Source organism: Mycteria americana, chromosome 23, assembly GCF_035582795.1.
Source record: "Mycteria americana isolate JAX WOST 10 ecotype Jacksonville Zoo and Gardens chromosome 23, USCA_MyAme_1.0, whole genome shotgun sequence".
Classification (NCBI taxonomy): Eukaryota; Metazoa; Chordata; class Aves; order Ciconiiformes; family Ciconiidae; genus Mycteria; species Mycteria americana.
The window spans coordinates 7,285,104-7,309,676 of record NC_134387.1 but is presented as its reverse complement, the minus strand read 5'-3'; the positions used below and the strand labels follow the sequence as shown (position 1 = coordinate 7,309,676).

Below are 24,573 nucleotides of genomic sequence, written 5' to 3'. Positions count from 1 at the left end.
TCATTGCCCAAAGTACACAATGCCAACGGACAGCCTGGAAAAGCGACTGGGATTTCCATCTTTATTTAAAAACACAGGGAAAAAAGGGCGTTCCATCTCCTGCAGCCAGCATTTACACGCGAGGGGTGGGAGGCAGGTAACCGACACCACGGGAGTCACGGAGCATCACCCGCGTGAGCCATCCCGGCCCTAAGAGCACTTGAAATCCGCAGCCAGCACTCGCAGAAACGGCTGAAACTGCTTGGAAGTTTTCATAGAAAAGAGCAAACCCATCTCACACACCACTCTTTCTGCACAAGATTCCTTGAACCTGCACGCGTCCCTAGGAAAGCGGGGAAACTCACAGCACACGCTTCATTTTCAAAAGGGAGCAGCTACGGGGGGGACGCGTTCATCCCCGCCCAGGAGAGCCGGGAGGCAAACGCGGAGGTGAAGGGACACCAGTTTGCGTTAAAACAACGCTGCAAAGCTCCATCGAGGACTGGCTGCATCTGCCTGGTCCTTGGGGATGGGAGAGAAATTCCTCCCCACAACACCACCTGCATCACGGGTGGGCCTGGAGCCCAGCTCGACCCCGAGCACACTCGTTGCGGTCTCACGTCCAGCCTTTACGCTGTCCTGCGGACGCAGGGAGGGTGGGAACGAGAAACAGGAATGTCGCAAGAGCGCTGGAGCCACTGGTAGTTTCTCCTCCTGGATAATTAACCCTAATTGTGCAATAAGCTTCTGCTTTACCATCCCAGGCCTGAGGAAACTTTGCAATTATCAAGCAACAAAAAAACTTGGTACTCCATCGTTTTGAAGCCTTGCACAAAGTAACCATCGTCCCTCTGCATTTGATGTTTTCCAGAAATGAGGTCAGAGCGCTACAACCAAATGCTGTGACTCTATGACTGATAGGCTTACCGAACTATTAAAACATTTTTGAAACACCATGTTATGAGCCAAACAGCAAGTTAGCCTAAAAAAAAAAAAATATTTCAAACACTAGTGCAAATAAAGCAAAAAAGAGAAGAAAAAGGAAGAGCACGATCTAGGTTTCTACAATTAAATAACAAATATTAACACTCACCCTGTACCGTTTGCATCGATTCCCACTCGTTTCTGCAGTTTCAGTGTTCTCCAGCATCTCCACACAACCCCGCTCCGAGCCGCTCTTGCCCCGCATTTGGGAGGCCCCGTCACCACCCCCCAGGCTGCGCCGAGGCACCTTCAGCTGCGCCGGCCCCGGGCTCCAGCGGAGCGCGGCTGGAGGAGCAGCCCAGCGACACAGGAGGGGACCGATGCAGAAGATGCAATTTTCATCTTCGTAAGATCCATCGGGCTAATCAACGCCTCAGAGCTCAACTGACAAAGCTCCGCTCCATCCCAGGCTGAGCCTGAGCTAGGCTGAAGCACAGCTGCCAAACAGCTGGAGGCCTGGAAAGGGCAGGGACAAACCAGATTTTTTGCTCCTGGGGAGCACGTTGAGCTGATTTTGCAGAGCAGAGAACATGTAATCACACAAAAAAAAGGAAAAAAAAAAAAAAAAAGAACAGGTAGCTAGTCCACAGTAGAGAGAAGCCTTATTAACTCCAGACCACTCCATGTGCTGCTAAGCTTGCAATGCAATTCCCGCACCGGCCACCCAGATTTATCAGCCGGCATGTATCCGAGATGGCAAAGAGCGTGCCCGGGTCTGACACGGGACATGGCAGCGCAGCTGGGCCAAGGCAAGCGCATTTAAAAGATCCCACGTGCCCGTCCGCAGGGCCCTGCGCGGCCCCCGGCCCCCTCCCGCAGCCTTGCCCGGAGCTCCGGCGCCCAGGCAGGCTGCTGCCTCCTGCCCGCAGGGCACGCACAGGGACGTGCTGGGGACAGCTGGGGACGCCTGCAGACCACAGCAGCTTAATGCAAGGGATGCCTTCACTTGCTTGTTTCAGCTTAATGCAATTCTGGACTAAAGCTTTGCTACCCAAACGCGCGCTGCTTTCCGTGGTGCACGGACACCGCCCCAGCCAACGCTCCTCGCTCTGCCACCTTGGGTCTGGGTAAGTCAGGCCTGAACGAGAGCCCTCAAACGAAGGGTGAAGCAGCACCTACGCCTGGATGGGCTTGGCACGGCTCTCACGAAGTCACACCGACATAACCTGCTGCTGACAGCAAGCAGGGACGGAGAGGTGTGTCCTCGCTCGGTACCAAGGATTACACACACGTCTCGGGGTGAAGATATCAGACGATCTCGCTGCCTAGGGAATACCTGAAATTTTCTACACGCCATTTATCACACCTCCTACAGGAGCTGATTTGGTTATGGAAATGATGAGTTCGTGTTGCTCTAAAAACTTCTGCTCATTTTCATTTCAAGGCAGGCAGCAGGCGAGTTGGTTGGACAAGTCTTCCCAGTTTCATTTACATGCTTGGCTTTCGTTGCTTTTTGCTAAAAACACTTCACCACCTGGGCACTGCTTTCTGGTGCCCAGATGTACGCAATGCAAAACCGACACCGTACCTGAGGATCCTCCTGTCCCCGGGAGCCACCGTTGCACCGGCTGCCTGCCCAGGCTCACGCTCAGAAAGTGCCAATAAGCCTTTCGGAGGGGCTGAGCAGGGAGCCTGCCAGTGCCCGGGTTTAGCAGTGGCCGTGGATATCAAAAGATGTAATTAAAAGCCAACAGATTTGTTGATACGTCACTAGTCAGGCAGCGAAAAGAGCTGATCTCCTAGGGAGAAAGTCATCAAAACGTGAAGTTGCAGCACGTCCCTTGTGCAGGCAGCTGCGGGCTGGCGTCTCCCCAGCTCCGCCCGGGGAAGGCTGAGCAGCACGAAAGGGGAGAAAAATGTTTTTCCAAACACAAGAAAGGCCACACTCCCCTTCACGCCTCTGAGACCTCCTGCCGCTTCCTCCGGGCTTGGTTTTTGGGGGAAAATTATGTGGTTGCAGAGGAGGATGCCCCCGCGCCAGGCCGTGCTGGGGACCAGCGCTTCCCGCCCCGCACAGCGAGCGATGGCAGCACGAGGCGCCCGCAGGCCACCCTGCCCAGAGGCAGCTTCCGAAACACGGAGCCGCCCGGACTGCACCCGGGGCAAAGCCCAGGCAGGAGCAGGCAGGGACCCCGCTCCCCGGCAGAGCGGGGCGCCGGGACGCAGGTCCAGCCGGACCCTGTATCGCAGGGAAGAGCGGCGGCGGAGGGAAGGGGCACTTCACCCCTGCCGAGACGACGGGGTGAGCTCGGTCCAAGGTGCTGAGCGGACACGTGGAGACCAGCCGTCCCGGGCCCGGCACGGCCGTGCGCCCCAAACCACCCCGTGGGGACCCCCGGCAGCCGGGGAGGTGGCACACAAAGCCGGGGGGGTGGCTCGGCGCCCGGTCAGACGTCGGAGGTCCGGATGCTTTCATCGTCCAGGTCGAAGGCAAACGGCTTCTCCTTGAGATGCTGCGGCTCTGACTTGTGCCGCACGCGCTTGCCTGGCGCGGCTCCGCCATCGCGCTCCATGAAAGCCGGCATGAACACCGAGTCCCTCAGCAGCGTGGATGCCTCCTCCGGTGCTGGCTGCTTCCCCTCCGCCTGCGGCACCGGCGTCCAGGGCTGCCAGGAGGAGGTGGAGGGGGCTTTGCACAGAGCCCTCCTCCCCTCCGCCGCCTGCCTCTGCTGGGAGGGGGCTGCGGAGCCCCCGGGCTTGATCACGGAGGTGGATCTCACGAAGGACATTTCCTGCAAGGACAGGCGCAGAGTGAGCTCTGGCCGGGGTTGGGTTTTTGTGTGTGCAACTGCTGTGAGGAATTTGCAAAGCCCTGGGGACCAGGACCAGGCCCTTCGCACGTTCTGCAGAAAGGGAAAAAAAGCCTAAGCAAAGTGAAAGTCTGAATTAAATGGCCCTGTGCCACCAGTCAGGCTCTCGCTCGTGCCTCGGAGCAGAGCAGGGTTCACGCAGTCCCGTTCGATGACTTAATCTCACTTTTCAATCTTTTTCAAGGAAAGTTTTCCAGTGACTGGCAAACAAGCCCAGAGAGGGCAGGGATCTCATCCTGGAAACGGGCTAACTGAGCTCTTACACAAGCCGCTAAATAAATATCTTGTACATTGGCACGATCTTCATTTGACACTAAATGTGAAGCAGAAAGGACGTGACCTACCCTCGGGCGGGTTTTCAGGGCCTGGACTGCCCCTGTGATTACTCGGATCCAACTGTGCATGTCCTCGGGGCTGTCTGCCTGCAAAACACACCAGCCCGAATGAGACTTTGCCTTCTGCAAGCCCTCGGTGCAGCCAGAGTTGATCCTCACCGCAGCGAAGCGTGGACCCGCAGATGGACAGGCTACCATGGTTCCCAGTATAAATTAGTAAATTTATGCTGGCTTAAAAATCACTGCACCACCCAGTCTCCCCCCGCAGAAGGGGAGCCACTATCCACATTGCAGCATTTTTATATCAGGGATAGATAAAGCATTTAAGGAAAAAAAAAATTGTTGGGGTGTTACCAGCCCTGCCCCTGTCCCGGCAGAGGCTCGGGGGCTGCATCCTGCCACGAGCCCGCCCGGGGCTGTGCCCCCTGGGCAGCAGGGCTGGGGGCTTCTGCCCGCGCACATGGGGACGTGCACCCACTGTGTGGCACGGCGCGGCGTGCTGGCTGCTCTTCGGGGACTCGCAAGCGCCGAGGGGCGTTGCAGGTGCCAAGAGCACCGTGCATCCCCCACCCGCTGCCTCCCCCGCCCCGCTCGGCCAGCAACGGGGAGACCGACTTAATACCCCTCCCCACGGCAGGGAAGGGCTGGCCAAATCTGCAGGACAGGGGAGGTGCAGACACAGCCCCGCGCACTCGGGACGCTCATCGGATCGCCCTGTGCTTTTGTCTCTGCTTTTTCCTGCTCGCCCAAATAGCCGCTATTATAAATAAGCCCAAGGGGAGAAGTGAAACCGCCTGGCAGTTCTCCCTTGCCGCCCGTGCTCCGAGGCCGGGCGAAGCTGTTACAAGCTCATCTGCTTGCGTTCGCTGGCTGCCAGGCTGCTGGGGAACAGCCTGTTTGCACGAGCTGTCGAGAGCTGAACTTACTGCGCAGAAAAGCAAACCCTCCTCGGCTGCCTCACCTGGATGTAGAAAGTTCTGGAGCTCGTTATGATTTCAAAGAGGTTGTCCCGCATCAGGAGGTCACTAGAAACAGGGAGAAAAGAGACGGTCACTACCCAGAAGTCATCGTGGACAGAAAAAATCCGTATTTACCCTCATCTCTAGAGTGTGCTGGGGAAAAACGTATTGAAGACAAACCTTGGATCTCATCGGGATTTTGAGAAGACGACTCCAGCTCCCCGGAGCCTTTGGCTACAAACACACTCTAGCTTCTGCTGCCTGCAGGCAAACCCCCGCCCCTCCCCAGACCCATAATCCATCTCATTTACAGTTCATTTTAAATGTGAACTTTCTATTACTTATTAAGAATAAAAATTCAAAGATATATTAATAGAATATATTTTTACTTTAGCTAAAGAGGTTTGGTTTCTTAGTTCATTTTCCATTGCAAGCCTTCAAGTTACTTCGATTTTATCAGTGTTTGCTGCAATAAATTGTTCCCAAGACATTGTGTAGCCACCTGTGCTGGTTTAAGGAAAACGCCTGTACACAGCTTTCGGCAGCTTTACGAACACCTTTGCTCTTCTGTCATACGATGCTATTTACCGTGCAGGGCCCCATCCTCCTTCATCTATAGAGATAAGAGAGCTGCAGGAGCACGCCTGCCCAACAGAGATGGCTATCGGCACCACAAGAACAGAGGACAGACAACATCCTGCATCCAGCCACATTTCCCCAACCCACTCATGGAGCTGAAGGGGAAGAAATGTCTTAAAAGCAAAACCAAGAGGCGACGTTTGGGTTACAGGGTTGGAAAAGAAAAGCAAGCGGCAGCACAGCTCAGCCCGGCCCCTGCTCGCAGCAGCAGCGGCTGTTTGGGGCCCCCTGGGCTTCCCAAAGGAGGGAGCCGAGTTTCCTTCCTGCCCTCCTCCAGTTCAGCTCCTCGGGGAGCTGCTTCCCACCAGCAGCCGGAGCTCCCGTTAGCTGCTCCGGCCCCGGCACAACCTGGGGCTACGGCAGGAGCTGCGGTCCAGGGAAACACGGACAGGAGATTACCCAGACTTGACCAGGCACTCGTGGGTCTTGCAGACATCCTTCAGGAGAATCGAACGCAAGGGCTCCTTGTCCTGTGGAGACGAGAGGAGACGACGATGGGCTTGGCTGGCCCCTGGGGCTGGCAACGCTGGGATGTGCCTCCCACGGAGCCCCCGGCACGGGAGCACAGCAGCCCCAGACCTCTGCTTGGGAGCAGCCGGTCCCAGGCGGGGGCCGCTCACCTGCTCACACTTGTAGTAACTGATGGAAAATTCATCCAGAACGAAGTACCGGCGCTTCCAGCTTTTCCTCTGGAAAAGAGAGGAGGAAACCGCTCGGTGCTGAGCTCCGGTGCTCTCCCCACGCTGTCGCATCCGGCATCCAGAGCATCCCCGACCCACGGGGGAGCAGCCAGCCCAACGCCACCCACCCGGCTGAGCCGCACCACTGCCCGCGGCACAGGGACCCCCGGCACTCACCACATTCCCCTGCTTCACGCAGTAGCCACTCTTGAGGACGGGGGGCCCGGTGGGCGGCTTGGTGGCCGAGGTGGGGATGTAGCTCTGTGAGCGCCGCAGCAGCGGGTGGACAGCTATGTCGCTGCCCTCCCCTCCGTCCCCCCCGTTCTGCAACCGGAGAGCACAGGGTTACAGGGGAGCACAGAGAGAGCAGGGAGGGGAATTCCCTGCTAGAAGGCAGGACACCTCAGCTGGAGGGAAAAGTAGCCCGAAGCAAGCCCCGAGCGCAGCGCTGCGTGCCAAGGGCTAATTGCAATGCCTGGACACAGGTGGGGAACGAACCAGAGTAGAGAGCTGATTTTATCTCATTGCATGCAGCTTTTCAGACTGCTGTCTGAGTACTGTTCACTCTTTTGGCGCCCACATGTTAAAAACAACGTTAAGAAATTGGAAAGGCTACAGAAAAGCCACAGAAGCAATTGGAGGGCTGAAGAAAATCCCTTGCAGCAGGAGTTAAAGGACCTCATCTGCCTGGCTTATCGAGCGCCGAGGTGACTCGGCTGCACCACAGACCTTCTCGGGGGAAACGCAAGGTACGAGGAGCTCTTTCATCTGGCAGAGGGAGGCAGAACAAAAACCACCAGCTGGAAGCTGGAGCCAGACAAACCCAAGTTAGAAAGCAGGGATGTTTTCCAACTGGAGAAGGCAATATATCATGGGAACAAACTGCTCAGGAAAGCCATAAAGTCTCCGCTCCACATTTTCACAGCCAAATTCTCCCAAAAGAAACCATGAAGTTTGGAGTTCAGGTAGAAAACTTGCACTTCCCCTGGCCGGCCCTGAGCTGTCTCTCCCCAAGCGCAACGCTTGCTTCTACGAGCACGGACGGGCCGCGCACGTGGCCGTGCATCCAGCACCCATCCCCTGGCTCGCCCCGAGCACTTCCCAGTGCATCCCAAGGGCCGGACCCTGTCCTGCTGCCAGCATCACCCCTCTCTCCCCGCCACCGCCCCGTCCCCGGCAGCGCCCGCCCTCCCTCCCCCCTCGGCAGCACAGAGGATGGTTGAGATGAAACATCTGCGCTCATCTCCTTCCCCCGTCCCTCCAACCCCTTCCTCCAGCTCCGTGCTGAGGTTTGAGAATTGCCATGGCAGCCGGGGTGGCTCTCGCCACCGCCAGCCTTATATGGCACCTGCGCCGGTGCGACTGCCGGTGCGGTTAACCAGCGACCTGCCCGCGCTGCTCCTTCCAGCACCTTCGAGAGGCTGCTTTGGTTTTTCCAGGACAGAGAGAAGCAGCCATTTGGCTGGCCCCAAACTGCCGCTTGGCACCTCCAGAGAGCAGCGGAGCAGAGCTCCAGCCCGGCCACGAAGGGGAAACCGCCCGCTCCCCTCGCCTGGGCTGCACTGGCTCTGCTGAGCGTTACAGACGTACGTGTCCAAAACCAGAGATGGGGATGCTGCTGCAACAGGGAGCGTTACAGCCAGGAGCCGGGGTGATGCTGCTGGCCGGTCCGGGGGTGCAGCCGGAGAGCGGGGCTCCCCCTGCGGTCCCCGAGCCGCTGCGGGGCAGCACTGGCCGGCCGGGGCAGAGCCAGGAAACCACGGATGCGCCCAGGAAGCTGCAGCGGACAAATAGCCATTTCATACGGTGCAAGCTGCAAGACCACAGAAAATAGTCCAGCAGCTGATGCACCACCTTTAAAAAAAACCCTTGGTGAAAGAAAGAAATCGGGCGAGGGCTGAGGATGGAGCTCGCGGCTCCCAGGAGGCGGTGGCAGGGGAGGAGAGCGAGACAGACTCAAGAGTCAGGAGCACAGAGCACCTTTAACTCACTGGAGCAAAAAAGAAAAGGCACAGGGCTGGCTGCTGCCCCTGTTTGCAAGCAGGCAGCCAGGCTGCCCCGGCTGCATGGCACACAGGGAAGCGGGGGGGCACAGCCTTCCCTGCTCATCCCCGCCCCACACGCGGGGCCGAGGGTCCAGCAGCATCCCCCAGGGCAGCGGCACCGGGATGGGACAGCTGCTAGTCCAGCCCCGGGAACAGCCCCGACCCCGCACCCCTCTGCGCCCCCCACGCCTCCGCACCCCGCTCCCCGACAAACCCTGCGGCCAGGGAAGCGTTAAAAGCGCCTGCCAACAAAAAAACCCTGCAATGATCTAATTCTTTGCTCTATTTTTAGTGCTGCCACTGATAAGAGCTGAAGTGAGATCCAGAGCCAGACAAGCGCCCAAAGGTGGGAGACGCTGATGGCCACGGGCCGAGGGAAGGGGGTGCAGAGCCACGGCAAGCCGCGCCAGCCACCGCCCGCGGGACACGTCAGCCCCTTTGGCTGCTTCGATGGGGGCAGCAACGCGGGGTCCCTCTGCCCCGGACACCTCGATGGGGGATTTGGACCCAGGACGGTGGGCGGACGGTGCAGGATGGCCAGGAAGCCAAGCAGATTCGTAGCCTCCTCCTCACACCCCCTCGTCTCATGACACTTCAGAGCGAGACAAAGGAGAGGTGCTACAGGGTGCTAAGTGCAGCTATTTATACACCCCTGAGTGGGAAGGGTTCGCAGGCACGGCACGGAGCTGGTTTCCAGAAATGAAAGTGCAAACCAGCCTCCCCAACAGCCCAAACGAGCAAGTGCCTCCAGCCCCATGGCCGGACCTCGCCCGGACCCCCGGAGCTCCCCCAGACCCCTGGAGCCCAGGCCCCAGCCCAGTGCCACGCCGGGGGACCCGTGTCCACAAGCTCTGCTGCTCCGAGATGGGGTTAGAGAACGAGAGCGCCCATCGCCGCTGTGTCTTAACGGTGTTTCTCTACCGGTTGCGCTGCTCAATACCGGTGGGGCACAGCAGGACACTAAAGGAATAGTAAGGCCCAGACCCTCGCTTTCCCTGTGCTCTCCCTTCCTAAAGCAGAAATCTGAGTATCGTTTGCAACAAGTGATTTGCAGACCCAGCCACCCCTGCTCCGCTCGACTCGGAAGCAGCACACCCTTGCTGGCAGGGCAACGACAAAACCCAGCAGGCAGGGACCCCTCAAAGCCCGGCTCAAGCACCCGGCAGCAAGGTGCGGGAACGTCAAACGGGGTGTGGTGGGAATGCCCTCGCCCAGCTACGCACGGAGAAAGCTGCCACCTTTTCTGCTTATCCCCATTAGGAGCTGCTCTTAAAACACGGGGAACGGAGAGACCAAAGCGGGTGCTGCTGTCGCAGGGATTTTACCCCCAGGATTTGGGGCGGTGCACAGATCCTGCCAGCTCACCTGGTTGATGGAGATGGGCGTGTGGACCACCACCCCCCCGATGATCTCAGTTTTGTAGGCCACCTGGGGCTTCCTCTCCTGGGCCTGGGGCACCACCGGAGGCTTCGCGATCTCCGTGGCCGGTGGGACGCTGCCGCCCTTTGGCACCTACGGGAGAAAGAAAGGGGTGAAGGGCACAGGCGTGACCGTGCCAGGCAGCCCCACGCCTGCACCGGGCACCATCGTCTGTGTCCTCCCAGCCTACATGCGGCAATGTCCTTTTAAAAAATAATAAACGAACAAGCCACCCCAATTAAGGAGGGTGTGGGCCTCACGCAGACGGTTTGCAGGAGGCACTGAGATGGGAGATGAGAGGTGGTGAGTAATTAAGCATCACCTCACATGAGTCTGTGATTCGCCTCTGCAGCTCAATGCGTTTGTGGGACGCTTGCTCCTTTAATTGTCCCCGCTCTACTTACAGCTAGGCTTAATGATGAGCTTTCGTCTGCCTAACAAGGCTGAGCTGCAGCACGTCCGCAGGGGCACAGCAGACGGCTGGGCACTATTTTACACGCCGAACGCCCGCGCGTCCTGCACCAACGCGCGGCCGGGCAGGTCCTGTCTCTGCTGCGAGTGGCCCCACATCCCTGGGCAGAGGCTGCGCCGCGGGGACCCGGTTCCCGGCACCGGCATCCTCCCTTTCCCCCTCCCAGCTCTCTCCCTCCGGCACCTGGCTCTGGACAGAACAGCAGGTTTCCAAGTTTTCCTTCCTGAGTCTGCACTTCCACTTCTCTAATGCCATTAATCGGGGTCTGTGGCTCCAACCCACCCTCCTGCCTTCCACCCTGAAGCGCACAGGGAGCGACACGTGGTCCTCTCCGTGCAAACCGCACCATGCATCGGCTGCTGGCTGGGCAGAGCAGAGCTCTCAGCAGGACTCAAGTCCCTCCAAGGCAGACAGCTGGACTTTAGGCTGAGACCTGGCTTAAGTCTTGGAGGGCAGAGGTCTGGCTAAGACCTCACACACCCACAGGCAGGAGAGAAGGAAGGGCCAAGGATGAGATCCCGGTCACCCCACGGCCACACTGCCCGCGCAGAGCCCCGGGTGCTCTCCGACAGCCAGGCCTGGCTGACGGGGCAGGCAGCGCCGGGCAGGGGCAGGCAGCAGTGGCACGTTCAGGCGCCATCGATTCCTGCTTCGGAAACGCCGCTGCAGTGAGAGCGAGGGCCCAGGCCACGGCAGGCTCCCGCACGCCCGCGCTGCACGGCCCCGTGCAGAGCACCAGCGCCCACGGGCACCGGCACGCACCAGCCGCCTGCCTCGGCAACGCGGGCGAGCACGAGGCGGGTGCGCGGCGAGGCCGGGCAGCCAGCACAGGCCGCCCGGCCGGAGGAAATGGTTTCACAACGCAGATGCAGAGACATTGCATGTGCGGGCAGCGGGGCAGAGGGAAGGAGCTGCACCTCTCTGCGGGCAGCAGTGCAAGGGGGAAGGTGCTGCTCCATGCCCCGCGTGCGGCAGCGCTGCCGCCAGCTCGAGCCTCCTCGTGCAGAACTGAGCGGAGTCCCTTGTCACGGTCACACCAGCCTGCTGCACGCCTCACGCCTTCAGCCACCAAAGCCCTGGCTACAAGGACGGCATGCAGGGTGAGGAAACACAGGAACCGATTTGCCAAGAGCAGAGGAGAAGTCTCCGTGAGAAGCGGAAGCTGAACCTGGATCTCTGCACCGGGAGCAACGCGCGAACCGCTGCCGCATCCTTCCTGTCCCACCGCGGCGAGTGGCTCGGCCAGCGGCAGCGTGCACTGAACACACAGCGCACACGAGCGTGCTTGGTGTGATGCACCCCACGCCCAGGAGCCCCGCGGAGCCCCGGGGAAGAGGGAGACCGCTCAAAGGCCAGAGGCTGCTAAGGGTCAAAACCCTGCTGACAGCCCGAACGTCTCCCCACGGCCCTTCTGTGCCTCTCCACCCCTGCCAAGGTGAGGAAGCCACCGCAACTCGGAGCAGCCCAAGGAAACCCAGGCACAAACGGAGACCTACGGGGAGCTGCAGAGCAGGGAGAGGGATTTCCCACGCCGGGCAGAGCGGCAGCGTCACCCGCATCCCGGTAGCCCCGTGTTTCCCAGCCAGCCCGTGAGAACTCCTCCCTGCAGGGCTGGATGAGCCGGTCGGCCAGCCGGGACACAGCCAGCGTCGGGAAGGGCTGGCCAACATCAGGGTAGGAAAATCACCACGGTTTATTGCGGAAACAGAAGATGCGTCTCTTCCTACCGTCACACCAGCTCCCACCTCAGCCAGCCTGGCAGCTCAGCAACACGGGCTGCCTGCAGGCAGCTACCCCGGAGGTAACTACCCCGGGGGTGCGCCTCGACAAATGTCGCTGGCAGGCTCTGGGTACAACTCCTACCCAGTTTTGGCGGTGGGTTTTTGTAGCCAATATCACCTGAACCCATAAGAGAGAAGGTACAAGCCAGAGCCCGTGCAGTCAGTTTGGTGGCTGCAGGCACAGAGGTTGTCACATTTAATGTATTTGCAGATAAAAAAAAGAAAATACAAGCCAGGTCCGGTCTTGTAGTCCCTGTGGAAAACTCATCTACAAGACAGCACTCCAGCGATTTTAAACCAAAAACTCAAAGAAAAAAAGTTATTCAGTGGGCCCCAATCCCAAACTGTTTGCCATGATTTTTCCTTATATTTAGTTTACAAACCATGAACAACATGCATCAGCGCACAATCTAGTAAAACCCTGCCAGCATTAAACATCGGCAAAACAGCCAATGCCAGGTACGCAGCAGCCCGCAGTGCCCCGACCCTTTCGCAGGGACCCCCCACATCCAGGTCTGGGAAGAAGCCGTCCTGCGAACACCTAACCCAGCAGTCCCTGCGTACGGGCGCTGCCAACCGAGCATCAAACGCACCGCGTGCAGACGGTGCTTCCAGTCCCGCTGCACGGGAGAGGGAGCCCAGCGCCATCCCTCATCGCCAGCAGCACCGGGCGGCTGAGGAGCACAGACTCCACGAGTTACTGGGTCAGTGACCATTCATTTACGGTTACAGGAACGCAACAGTAAACGAGAGGAGATGGCACACAAAATCCTTCAGATCCAGGCACAACCTGCCCTGTGATGCCCTACAGTGCAGAGCATTCGCTACGCCTCATCACAAGAGCCAGCGTTCCGGGAAGAATAAAAATAGAGTAAATAAATTACTGCAGCACAAGAAAGATGCCCTTTGACAGTCACAGCGAGGAGACGGTTACAGGTATCCCAGCCGGCAGGAGGGAAACGTCCCCGGAGCAGGCGGGGATGGGGACAGGACCTTTCCCAGGTCGTCAGCAGCTGGGCAGGGAGCACGAAGATGCACGATCAAACAGCAGCAAAGTAAATCCCGACCAGTAGGATCCCCGGGGATGGCGGAGGGAACATCGCCCATCTGAAGCCAGACCCCTGAGAGGGGTCACCACGCAGCTCTGGCCTCGCAAAGGGACAGGGCGAAGCCGTCCAGCCCGCGCGCCGAAGGGCTGCATCGCCAGCACGTCCCTCCTCCGCTCAGAGCGCTTCTCCCTCAGATCCAAACCAGCCCGGCCCCGCGCCGGCAGGACCACACACAGCCCCGGGGTGTCTGCGCAAGAGCCCTGCTCTCGCGGGGCCGTCCGGGGACCAGGGCACGCTCCCCTGGGAACAAGGCGGTTTCGGGAGCTACAGCCCCGTATTACAGCTGCCTCGCTCAACAGCAAAACGAGGGATGCACCAGAAGCAGAGCAGGCTCCAGAAGGAGGACAAGACGCTGCAGCCACCAGCCGAGAGCTGCGCTTCCATCCTTCCCCAGCGCAGCCTCGGCACCGACCCAGAAGAAAGCCCGGCAAGTTTGGCACAGACCTGCTCCCGGGCTGGGACAGCCTGGCCGCCACCATCACTGCTCCTCAGGCGGGACTGGGGAGGCGACGGAGGAGGGGAGCACGGCAAGGAGGAAAAGCACAGCTCTTCCAGGCATTTATCGAGTGGCCCATCAAGGCAGGACGCAGCAGCACCAGAGACGAGCATAATGCAACCTACCGTGATCTTACTGGCCCGGTTCAGCGCCTCCACCCAGTCCTGCAGGTCCTTCTGATCGCTGGCTTGTAAGAAATAGCGCTGAGATAAAGCATTGATAACTATCAAAGAAGGGAACGAAAAGAAGAGTTAGGGAACCCCATTCAGTGCTTAGCACTATTAAAGCAAATTAAACAACAAATCAACAAGACAGCATCTCTCAACTCCCAGTCCCAGAGCGATTTGCAGATACCAGTCTCGTAACCTGTCGCACGGAAAAGCGGCCGAGGGGCCAGCGCTTGGGCACGGAGGGGGGACGGGGCAGCTGGCCAGCTGGATCCTTACACCAGAGCTTAGGGAGGGCAGGGCTGAAGCCAGGCTTAAACCAAGGCTGTGGCACGGCCCAAACTAGGACTTAATCTGGTGCTGAAGTTGCCCCCTCGCACGGGGCGTTTGAGGGCCCCTTGGGACTTCTTTCACTCAGCGCTTGGGTTTTAACTCTCATCCGAAACGTTGGTGCGAACCCCAAGGGGGTCTGGGAAGCTCCTCGGGGACGTGCTCCCCGCAGACTGCCCAGCGAGTGCTGCCTCCTGGCCGGCAGCCGGACGGGTCAGAGGACGCTCTTGGAGGAATTCTGCACCAAAAAGCCGCAGATATTTTTAACTGCACAAGATCTTGCTGAAACTCCCACGAGCCTCAGGCCCCAGGCTCTGCCACGCTGGGCTCCTCGGGAGCAGCCCTGTCCCCGCGTGGGGATGCGCCATCCGCTCTGGTCTTTGTCTTGGGCTACATCCCTCGTAGTAAAGTATCGCAAAGGCAACACTGATCCCCTGGGACAAGTACGTGCTCGTGCTGTCATTTCTGTTGCTTTAAACCTGAGTTCACGGCTCATGCACAAGGCACTGAGGCAGCGTGGGTCAGGCTGAGGCCATTTGGGGTGGGGGGCAATTGGACACGAAACAGCCCTTCCTCGCACCGACAGGAACAGAAGCTTACGCTGGCATTAAAAAGGGGAAAAAAAAAAAACCCTGCATCGCACAATGTAGTGTAGCACAACGGGACACACGGAAAGGATTCAGGAGCACAGCGAAAGCCGGGGTCCGTGCAGGGGACTGTCACAGAGGGGACCCACAGGGTCCTGCCACCCTCACCGGGCTCTGCCCATGCATCTCGTGTGGGGGGTCACAGCGACAGGGCCACCGCATGGGGCCGGGGCCCTGCACTGGCCCTCTGGCACGACGTGCCAGGCGCTGGCAGCATCCCCTTCCCTCCCCGACCACAAGGACGCTGCAGGCAGGTCCCGCGGGTCTGTCCGGCAGCAGCCGGGAGGGCTCACGGGGGAGGCATCTGAGCCGCAGCCCCCCATGGTGGGGTGTCCTCACTCACCGAAGCAGAACGGAGTTTTTGGCTTCTGTTTCGGGGTGGCAATGCTAACCTGCAACAGAGCAAATTAAAGAAAAAATTAAAGATATTAATGCACGCTAACAGCATGCACGAGAGCAGGAAGGTTCCATCCCCACGCCCATGACGGAGGGGAAGCCGATGTTCCCCAAGCTCCAGCCCAGTCCACGCTCCCTGTTCATCCGAGCCCCCATCCAGCCCCGACGCTGCAGCGTGAGCGCGGGCCCGAGGAGCGAGCGGCTGGCTGCGGGCACGCCGCAGGCTGCATCCTCCTTACGCTGCGGCCCGAGGGGAGGCATCGCCTGCCCTCCCCAGCCCTGCGAGTACCCCGTCTGCAAACGGGGAGGAGAGCCGGCCAGCTCGATCGGCGAAAACGAACGTGGCCGGTGGGCAGAGCCCAATTAGCACGTCTTCCTCGTGCAGCCCCTGCTCGGAGCCCAGCTGCGTGCCACCGCGGGAGCCCGCGGGCCACCGCTCCCACCCCAGCTCTGCCGGCCCCGGGAACGGCCGGGCAGGACCCCAGCAGCGCGGGTGCCGGGCTGACGGGCAGCGCGGGGCGCCGGCGCGGCCCACGCCCACGAGGACGACACGCACGGCGCGAGCCCGGGAGCCGCGGCGCAGCTGCGTCAGCTCTTGGGAACCGGCCCGTATCGGATGTAACGCAGACCACATGCGGCAACGAACGCGCGGTCCCAGGGGAAGGTCAGCGCGGAGACGGGGCTTTCATCTCCCGCTGTCCCCCCCGGCGCTGGCTGCGCTGTAAAGCAAAGAACGGAAAGCTTTCAAAGGCCCTGAAAATGCGAGTTTCTGCTGGACTAACACAGTCACTCTTGTCAGCAATTAAGAAAATTGAGGGAACATAGCAGTGGTTTCTCCTTAAAGACTAGGAATCATTTATATAAGAATAATACTCCCTGGGGCTCCAAGCACAGCATTCATGGAGTATTTATTCTGACAGGCTTCCTCCTTCAGAGCCAGTCTATAATGCTTTAAATATGTTTTCTCAAGCAAACCTCCATTTTTCTGGCGTATTTACAGTTGGTAGTTAAAGCCGCTGGCATAACCCAATCCTGCAGTTTGTGACCAAATGCTGTCCTACAGCAATTTTCACTTAAACTAAAATGTATATAATTTATAAGTGAGGCTCTTTCCGAAATGGGGAAGGCTCAACCTCCCGGCGTTGCTTCATCTGCGCTTAATTTATAAATCATGATTCAGCAGGAACAGAGAGATCTGTCCAATTCTTTATCCGGCTCCAGTACGGAGCCGAGCCCGGCACGGCGGCCGCGAGCCCCCGCTCCCCCCAGCAGCAGCCGAGGGGCAGCCCCGCTTTCCGCAGCCGCGCTCGCAGCCACGGCTCCACACGTTCCGGTCACCAGCCCTGCAAGAGTTGTCATTTATTGCGCTATTTCCACCTTCCTGTGGAAGCCGGATAATGCCATTAAGACACACAGCAGAGCGAGCTTCCAGAAGGTCTCATCCTTCAGGGGACGGATGCGCAGGGGAGAGCTACTGGTGCCCCTGAACCCATCGCGAGAGGGACTTTGGGACCAGCCCTCCCTCCCCATCCTCACTGGGTCCGATGAGCACCCTCCTGCACACCTCGGGCTGCGGCAGGACCCGCAGCGGGAGGCACCGCACCGGGGTTACGGGGACAGTGCCAAAGCGAGAGGGGCACCGCGGTATGAGCACAAGCCCTGGCTGGGTCCGGTGCCGGAGCGGCAGCACCGCGCCGATTGCCAGCTCCGCGTCCAGCGCGCACCGACACCACGCTCCCGTCCCCGCTCAGCCCCGGCCGCCCCGCGTCCTTCCTTGTGGCAGAGCAGTTCCTCCCGCGCCCCGACCTCGCAGCCCGTCCCGCGCCGGTCTGCGGGTGAGGGCGACCACCGGTCCCAGCACTGGGATCGGCCGTGCTGTGGGGACACTCCCCCTTCCCACAGACCCACTCAGGTTCCCGTCCCAGGGAAGATGGCGCAGGCTCGGGCAGGACCAGGACCTCGCCCCGGGCGCTGCCAGGGCACGCCACCACCTCTCCCAGGAAAGCCGCACGGATAAGGAGACAACAGGGAGCGTTCATTTTCCCTCCGCCCCACCCCGACATTACCTTGGAGATATAGGTCAGCTGCAGAGATCCGACAGCACCCGCACCGATGGCCAGGTTCTGCAAAACATTTAATGAGCACTGGGAGTTAAACGACAGGGAGAATGCAAAAGAGGTGAGCCAGGCTGTCATTTGGTGTCACTGGGGTCAGGCAGCAAAAGCAGCAGCCACGCTGCCAGCCTCGGCCGCTTCCCTTCTCTGCGCACCTGCTTCATCTCGCACCCTGCGAGCAGCTGGGACCGGCCACGCTGCGCTGCACCCGAGCACCGTGCCCTCCTCGCTCCCACTCCAAACTGCCCGTCCCGCTCACCGCCCCGTGCAGCGGCACCTCGGGTGCAAGACGGGCCCCGACTCCCGCCTCGCACGGCCCAGAGAGCAGGCGTTTGTGCTAACGCCGGCCAGGAGGCCGCGGGCGGGCGGCCGGGCGCTTCCCCTTCCCCTTTTAACAAGGCAATGAAGAATCTGCTGCGAGATGCTCTTCAGGAAGGCAGGTGCCTCCCCAGCCTACAAGCAGTGCTCAAGCGCCGTGGGGTTTCCAGGAGGGTCTTCCTAGAGCTCAGCTTTGGCTCTTGCTCTTTTGAGCTTGACCACAAGTGCCGGGGCAGCTCCCAGAGACATCGGGCACGACACGCACAGACTCCATCTCCCCCAGCCGCCCGGCTCCTGGTCTAAGTGCTTCTTCTGCATGACACCACTTCCAAGATGACAAGTATTTCTAGGATACCCTCTTCTCTTTCTTGTTATCACGGTCTCTATGCTAAGACACAAGGGAGATGTAACACCTTTCATTGGCACAGCATTTCTATAGGCTTCTCCAGGGTATCACTGGCTCCTGGAGGTCTAAGCTGCTGCTGGGGCGGTCCTGGAAACCACCGAAGTCGCAAGGCGGCCGCTCTGCTGGAGCTTGGTCGTGGCCGCACCCAGGCACGGGAGACCCCAACAGACAACCAATGCAGCAGACGGCATCCTCCTTCGGGGACCTGGAGGAGAGGCCTCCACCAGGGCAGCCCAGCGGGGAGCCCGAGACGCAGCTAAAGACTCGCTAACAACTTCCACGGACGTGCCCGGCGCGAAGCCGGGAGCAGCGCGGGAGCCTACCTGAGGGTTGTCCATGTACCACAGGAGGCAGTTGGCCTGGGTGTCCAGGATGAAATACCTCCGCAGAAACTTGCCGCAGGTCTCATTTTCTTCAATGTCCAGGAACCCGCAGATACGGTTCTGTCGATCCAAGTACGGCATGCCGGGCACCTTCTCGCATCACCCTGCGGAGGAAGGACAGGCAGGTAGAAGCGGGTGCTCTGCTCCCGCAGCCCCAGCTCCCCAGGGAGCTAGCTGCGCCTGCACCTACGGCCATCTCAACCCATCAGCGCCAGACGTGCCGGGATGCCAGCGCAGCCGCTCAGACCCCATCCGAGCTTGCAAGAGGGAGAGGGAAGGGACAACGTGACCCAAACGAGCGTGTTAGCTGCTTCCCCTCGCTGAAAAATGAGGAGTTTGCACAAACGTGTTCCTCCCCGCAGAGGTGCGCGTCAGCCACTCCCCAGCCCCCAGAGCCGCCAACCCCACCGTGGCCACGGAGCTCAAAAGGCGTGAAAACCCACACGATGCTCGGCAGAGGGTCTGGGGCTTCGCTCCTCGTCCAGCTTCCCCCTCCGCTTCACGTCCCACGGCCGCCGGCCGAGCTTCCTGCAGGCCCAGTTTCCCAACCTGCCCAAACTCCTGCTGCCTCTCCCAGGCCTCCACAGCCCACGGCTTAACACACGAAAAGCAAAGTCAAACTGCTACGGCTGCACGTTCGCACTGCGGGGAAGCTGCCAAACACAAACATCACCCAGCGTGCCTTTGTGACAAGAAGGGGTGCCAGCGTGCCGGCCGCGGGTGCAGGGCAGATCAGACCAGCGAGCGGGACCAAAATAGCTCAGCGAGGAACTGCAGGACTTTGGAAACCCGGGAGCTGCAGATGGACTCGATCGCCGCACGCTGCCAAACAAATGCTCGCTGGCCCAGCTCCGAGACTGCTCATGGCACAGGGCAGCACCACGGCCACCAGGATGTCCCAGGGCAGCGCCAGACCGATGTCGAGCGACAGCCCTGGGCCCCAGACTGCCCGACACAGCGGCGGTCGTGTCCCACCGAGCTGCCTTCCGGAGAGCTCAGCAGCGTGGGGCAGCCCCGTGCCACAGCTCAGCCCACCGAGAGAGGACAAAGTAACCACAAAGGATTTGATGTGAGACACCAGGTCCCTGGGAACCGTAACAAAAAATAATCCCGAAGCAGACTGCGTGCTAGAGAGAGCCCGAGCACACTCCCAGGAAATGGAAAACAATCTGCAACTCCAGCAGAAAATCTGTGCAGCCAGGATGCCGAGTCAGCAGGGAAAACAATGACCCATCGCCGTGGGGCCAAGCCATGTCACCAGGTCTGCCGCAGGCACCGACCCTCCCCGGCGCTGCCGCCCAGCCGGGGCGAGCCAGGAGGTCACCTCCGAGCTCACCTTGGCCACAGCAGCTGCAGGGGAGCAGAGCTGGGCTGCAACACCGACCTCCCGGGTAGCCACCGCACAAACCCCCGCTGCAGAAGCAGGGAGAAACGTCGGGCCGAGCCTGCCACAACACGGGCACGATGGCCCTGAGCAGCCAGACTGGAGAGCATGGCAGCCGCGGCGCCCGTAAATGGGCTTTGCCTGTGTCCCCCGTGGGCGCAAGACGCGGGGGAGCCCGAGCATCGCGCTGTCACCCCACAGGAGCAGCAGGCGCTTTGAGTCAGCGGGAGTGGGTGCACGTTGCCACCGCTTTAATTTGGCAGCGGCTCCCACCCACCTTGCACAGCAGAGCTGGCTGCAGAGCCACAGCGAGGGGAGCCCCTTGGCACCCCTGCAATGGGGCTGCCCCGGCAGACCGGGTCTCTGCACCATCGCTTCCAGCCCTGCGCGGGGAGCGAAAGCAGCACCGAGAGCCACGGGCGGGCAGGGCGCATCCCTCCGCCCGGGCACCCCCTCACTATGGCTTAGGGTGGACGGGCAGGGATGGAGGCAGCGGTTACCGAAAGGATGCGAGCTGAACCTGGTGTGGTTTGTCCGGTAGAAGAGGGGTGACTCGCGCAGGTGCCAGAAGGCAGGCTGCACAAATAAAAGATCTCATGCAGAAAAGGAGGAAATACTATTTTTGAGCTGAATTGCTGCAGTAGGGGCCCTGAGAGGCAAGTGTTGTGCAAGAGTTGTGGTGCAGCTGCAAAGGTAGAGGTGGCAGAAAACAAGCCAACCTGTTAGGATCTCAGAGTTTATCACCAGCATTTCAGAGATGGGTATCAGGGCTTTGCTAAGAGGGAAACCATACTGCTTCAGTAGAAGAGATTGTTTTAAAACAACACGTGTGCCCTGATGCAAGGGTTATGTGGGCACTTCACATTTTACTCCTTTTTTGTGGGGTTATTTTTGTGGGCGGGGGGAAGCACGCAGAAAGCAGATTCGCAAGTGCCTTCAACCATACCAACACATTCAGACCAGGCCTCATAAATTACCTCTTTCTCCTGCTGCTGATAAAAGTCCAGAGATTTCTGCTTACGAGAGGGAAGAGAAAGAGCCGAGGTGTGCCACGGGCAGCCCAGGGACAAGTCCCCAGCCCTTCGGGGCTGTGGCGCCAGACCCACAGAACACCTCCCGGGACTCCCCACATTCCCCCCTGCCATCCTTAATTAATACACAGGCTCGGCTGAAATCCCACAAACCAGCTCAACTCTTCTGTGCGAGCTGACCTCGGATTGCACTTGGATATGCAAAAGTCTTTGGCAGAGGAGGTAGCAACTGCTCCAAACTCTGCCCTCCAGACCGTGCTCCTCCCGGCCAGCCAGGCTCCCTGTCCCCTCACATCCCACTGCCTGCAGGACACGAACTGTCTGTCTCCTTGCAGCCACTGAGAACTGTACTTTTCCATAGGAAAAGGATAAAAGTAGCATCTCCAGCTCCACCAGCGCATGGGTATTTGGTTCCCCTGCTCAGGAACTCCAGGAGGGCCAGCAAACACTGGGTTTGCACTAACAATTACTGTTTGTTTATACGGCACTTCGTAAACTCAAAGTCATAAATATTTCCATGCGAGACCCAAACTTGTCTTTGTGTAGGAAGGACAGAAGACGAAATCTGAGGGGGGAAGAGGAGGGACTGAAGGCAAGAAGGACCTCACAGAACATCAGCGCCATTCAAAAGTGCGGATGAGTCCCTGGAGGCCTCGCAGCGAGGAGGCACTTCGGCGGACATCCTTTATGGAAACATTATGGACATCAACTGGCACGGGGCCCAGGAAGCCGCAATTTACGGATGATGCCCACGCCCGATTCATGAAGGCTAATCTGCCACCCAACAACGACTTGAACTTCCCGAGCATCGCACCGGATCAGGCCCTCAGATCTCACTAGCAGATCCCCTTTATGAATTCATGCCATTTTGTAGGGAAGCCCATCGGAGGCTTCCAGGACTCTTCCCCACCGCTGAAGCAACTGACTTCCCAGCGTTTTCAGAGTTGTGATATCCCACCAAGAAGGACAATGCTTTTCTGGCTCAGTTAATGAGACAACAAGAGCAATTAGGCTACAGAAGGTTTGCAGCAAAAATACCCTCTCTCCTGCCTCCCGAGGTACAGGTAAGCGCTTCCCGGGAGGACGCAGAAGGTGCAGGGCACCGTCCGAGCAGCACCCAAGCCCCTCTCTGCGGTGGCTGCTGGCTCAAAGGCCGCGTGTGCAGCCGCACAGCCAGACTTTCCAGGAAGCAGCCCCAGGACGCCAGCGCTTCACTGCACCACCACGGCTGCCCGTGCCCTGCTCTGTCCCGCTCCCAGCACTCACTGCACAGCTACAGCCACCGCAGCGCGACCCATGGAAACCCACAGCAGAAAAAGCCAAGGCCGCAGGAGACCCGACGCTCAGAGCATCGCAGCAGCGCCGGCCGAAGGCATCTCCTCAGCGCCTCGCTCCACAGCACGGCCCATTGCACCTGCAGGCACTCGCGGCATCATCCTCCTCCTCCTCCTCTCCCACGCCCGTCCGCCCGAGCTGCCCTGGTGCCGTTTGGGGTGCGGGGCGACCACCCCGTCCCACGAGGGCTCCAAGCTGCGATGCCCGCTGCCCCCGCGCAGCCCCGAGGCAGCCCCGGCGGCGCGGGGCGATGGCTGCGAGCCGCGGTGGTTGCAGCACTACTTCCTTTTACCTGGCCTTGCAAAGGAGTTTCCAGGCTTCGCCCTGCCGACGTCTATCCGGCGGCTGACACCCGAGACAGACGGTGTAGGCACAGCCCGGCAACTAACTCCTGCTAATTCCAGACATTTGCCTTAATGGAATAATTAACCTGTTGACAGGCAGGCTGGGAGCAGCCAGGATACGTTTCTTCGTCTCACCACAGAAAAAGCAGCCGGGGGAACGCGCTCTGAACGGCTGCGGACCCCAGACCATCCCCGCACGTTTGCTACCCGGCACCCCCAGCTCTCCCCCAGGGACCCCGCTCCCAGCACCGCGGGCCGTCCCGCCCGGCGCAGCCCCGCTCCCTCCAGCTCGCTCCGTCCGCGCTGCCCCGGCTGCAGGCGGTAACGCGCGGCAGCGCCCGCACCCCGCCGCGCCCGGGAGGCCTCTTCCCCCCCGGACGCTTCCAGCCGCCGGGGCAGGAGCTTCTGCCACATCCCCGCACCCACGGGCCAGCCCCGCCACGGCTGCTCCGCCTCGGGGCCGGACCCCCGGGGCCGCCGCCCGCCGCCCCCCCAGCCCGCTCCCGGCGCCGGCGGGCACCGACCCCTCCGCCCGCGGCGGCCCCTTCTCGGGGGGGGGGGGGTGGGGGGTGGAGGGGGGAGTCCTGCGGGGCAGCCCCCGCGGGCGGGGGCGGCGGGAGGACGGGGACGGGGCGGCGAGGGGGGTCCCCGTCCCGCCCCGCGGGGCCCTCGGAGAGGCGCCCGAGGGGGAGCGCTGCCCACGGGCGGCTCCGCGGACACGCGTGGCCCCGCGCCCGGCACTCACCCCGCGGCGTCCCTGGGCTGCGCGCCCCGCGCATGGCCGGCGGAGCGGGCTGGGGGCTGCGGCGCTGCGCGCACGCCGAGCGGCGGAGGAGGGCCGGGCGGCGGGGCCGGGCGGCGGAGGGGGTGTGCCCCTGGCTCCGCCGCCGCTTTTTTCCGGGTTAATTACGTCTCCATTAGCAAACCCGGCCCCGGATGTGAGTGCGGGGCGCCGGGCTGCCGGGCGGCTCCGCGGGGCCGTGGGCGTCCGTCCCCCCGCGCACCTGCGGCGGCACCGGGCCCGGCTCGGTCCGCGCCCCCGGGCAGCCGCCGCGGGGGGCCCCGCTGCGGAGCGGAGCTGGGGCCGGCCCGGCCCCGGCCCCCGCCCTGGGCTTTGCCCCCTCGCCGCGGGGTGGGAGGGCTCTGGCGAGAGCCCCCGCCCGGGCCCGGGCCCGGGTCCTTCCTGGGAAAAGCCCCCCACACCCGACAGAAAACCGCTCGGTAAATCACCGTCCTCCGAACGGCTCCTGCTCGGTCGCCGGGACGCTTCGGCAAAGAGTTTCCCAGGCCCGTCCTGCGAGCTGCCCCTCGGCCCGCCGGGGCCCGTGGAGACGGCTGCATCCCCGCCCCGTGAAACTGCCTCCCCCGAGACCGGGGACCCTGCCCGAGACCCTGCCCGCGGCAAGAGTCGCGACTGCAGCCTGGGGAGCAGCGCCCGCGCTGCTAGCCGGGATGCTCAAAATAGCAAGTGGATTCTCATGCAAGAGAAGTTTCTAAGGGCAGGCACGCTTCAGTGGTCCTGCTCTGCAGTTAGCCCTCACATTGACACAAAGTCCCAGGGCTTCCAAAGCACGTGGCGCACCGTTACTGCTTTACAAAACCTTTCCCCGCTCCCATGGCCTTATTATGGCGTGTAGCGTCAAATACAGCAGCGTCTGAGCAGACACAGGCGAGCAGACGAGAGCGGTGCGCGCCTCGGAAGGTGAATTGCCCCAGCTTCTGCGTCGGGCTCAGACCCATCACCACCGGTTTTGTTCGTAGTTCAGATCCAGGTCCTGCCAACCCAGCTACGCCTGCGAGCTTTTCCCCCTGCGTGGCGGTTTGCGCGTGCATACACGTTTTCCCACCAGCCTGAGGATGCACCCGGATCTCTGCTTGTGCACGCACACCGCCTTGCAGAGTTCAGAGCCGGCGCTGCAGGCAGGGAGGGAGGCAGGCCCAGGAAGGATGAGCTCCAGTCCGGACCCTGCAAAAACAGCGGGGCACTAACAGCAGCGCTGCTGGGAAAGA

General features: G+C 60.8%; 1 protein-coding gene across 1 annotated transcript; it reads right to left on the bottom strand.

Annotated features, from left to right (window-relative positions):
• Positions 1 to 47: 47 nt before the first annotated feature.
• Positions 48 to 23,466, bottom strand: PLEKHA2 (pleckstrin homology domain containing A2). Its single transcript, XM_075523532.1, has 12 exons — positions 23,309 to 23,466; positions 18,410 to 18,573; positions 17,315 to 17,371; positions 15,196 to 15,244; positions 13,834 to 13,931; positions 9,797 to 9,943; positions 6,564 to 6,710; positions 6,327 to 6,395; positions 6,106 to 6,176; positions 5,070 to 5,133; positions 4,118 to 4,195; positions 48 to 3,695 (listed from the first exon to the last, which is right to left on the bottom strand). The coding sequence occupies exons 2-12, from the start codon at positions 18,548 to 18,550 to the stop codon at positions 3,351 to 3,353; spliced, it is 1,266 nt and encodes a 421-aa protein (XP_075379647.1). The 5' UTR covers positions 18,551 to 18,573; positions 23,309 to 23,466; the 3' UTR covers positions 48 to 3,350.
• Between the last annotated feature and the right edge of the window lie 1,107 nt (positions 23,467 to 24,573).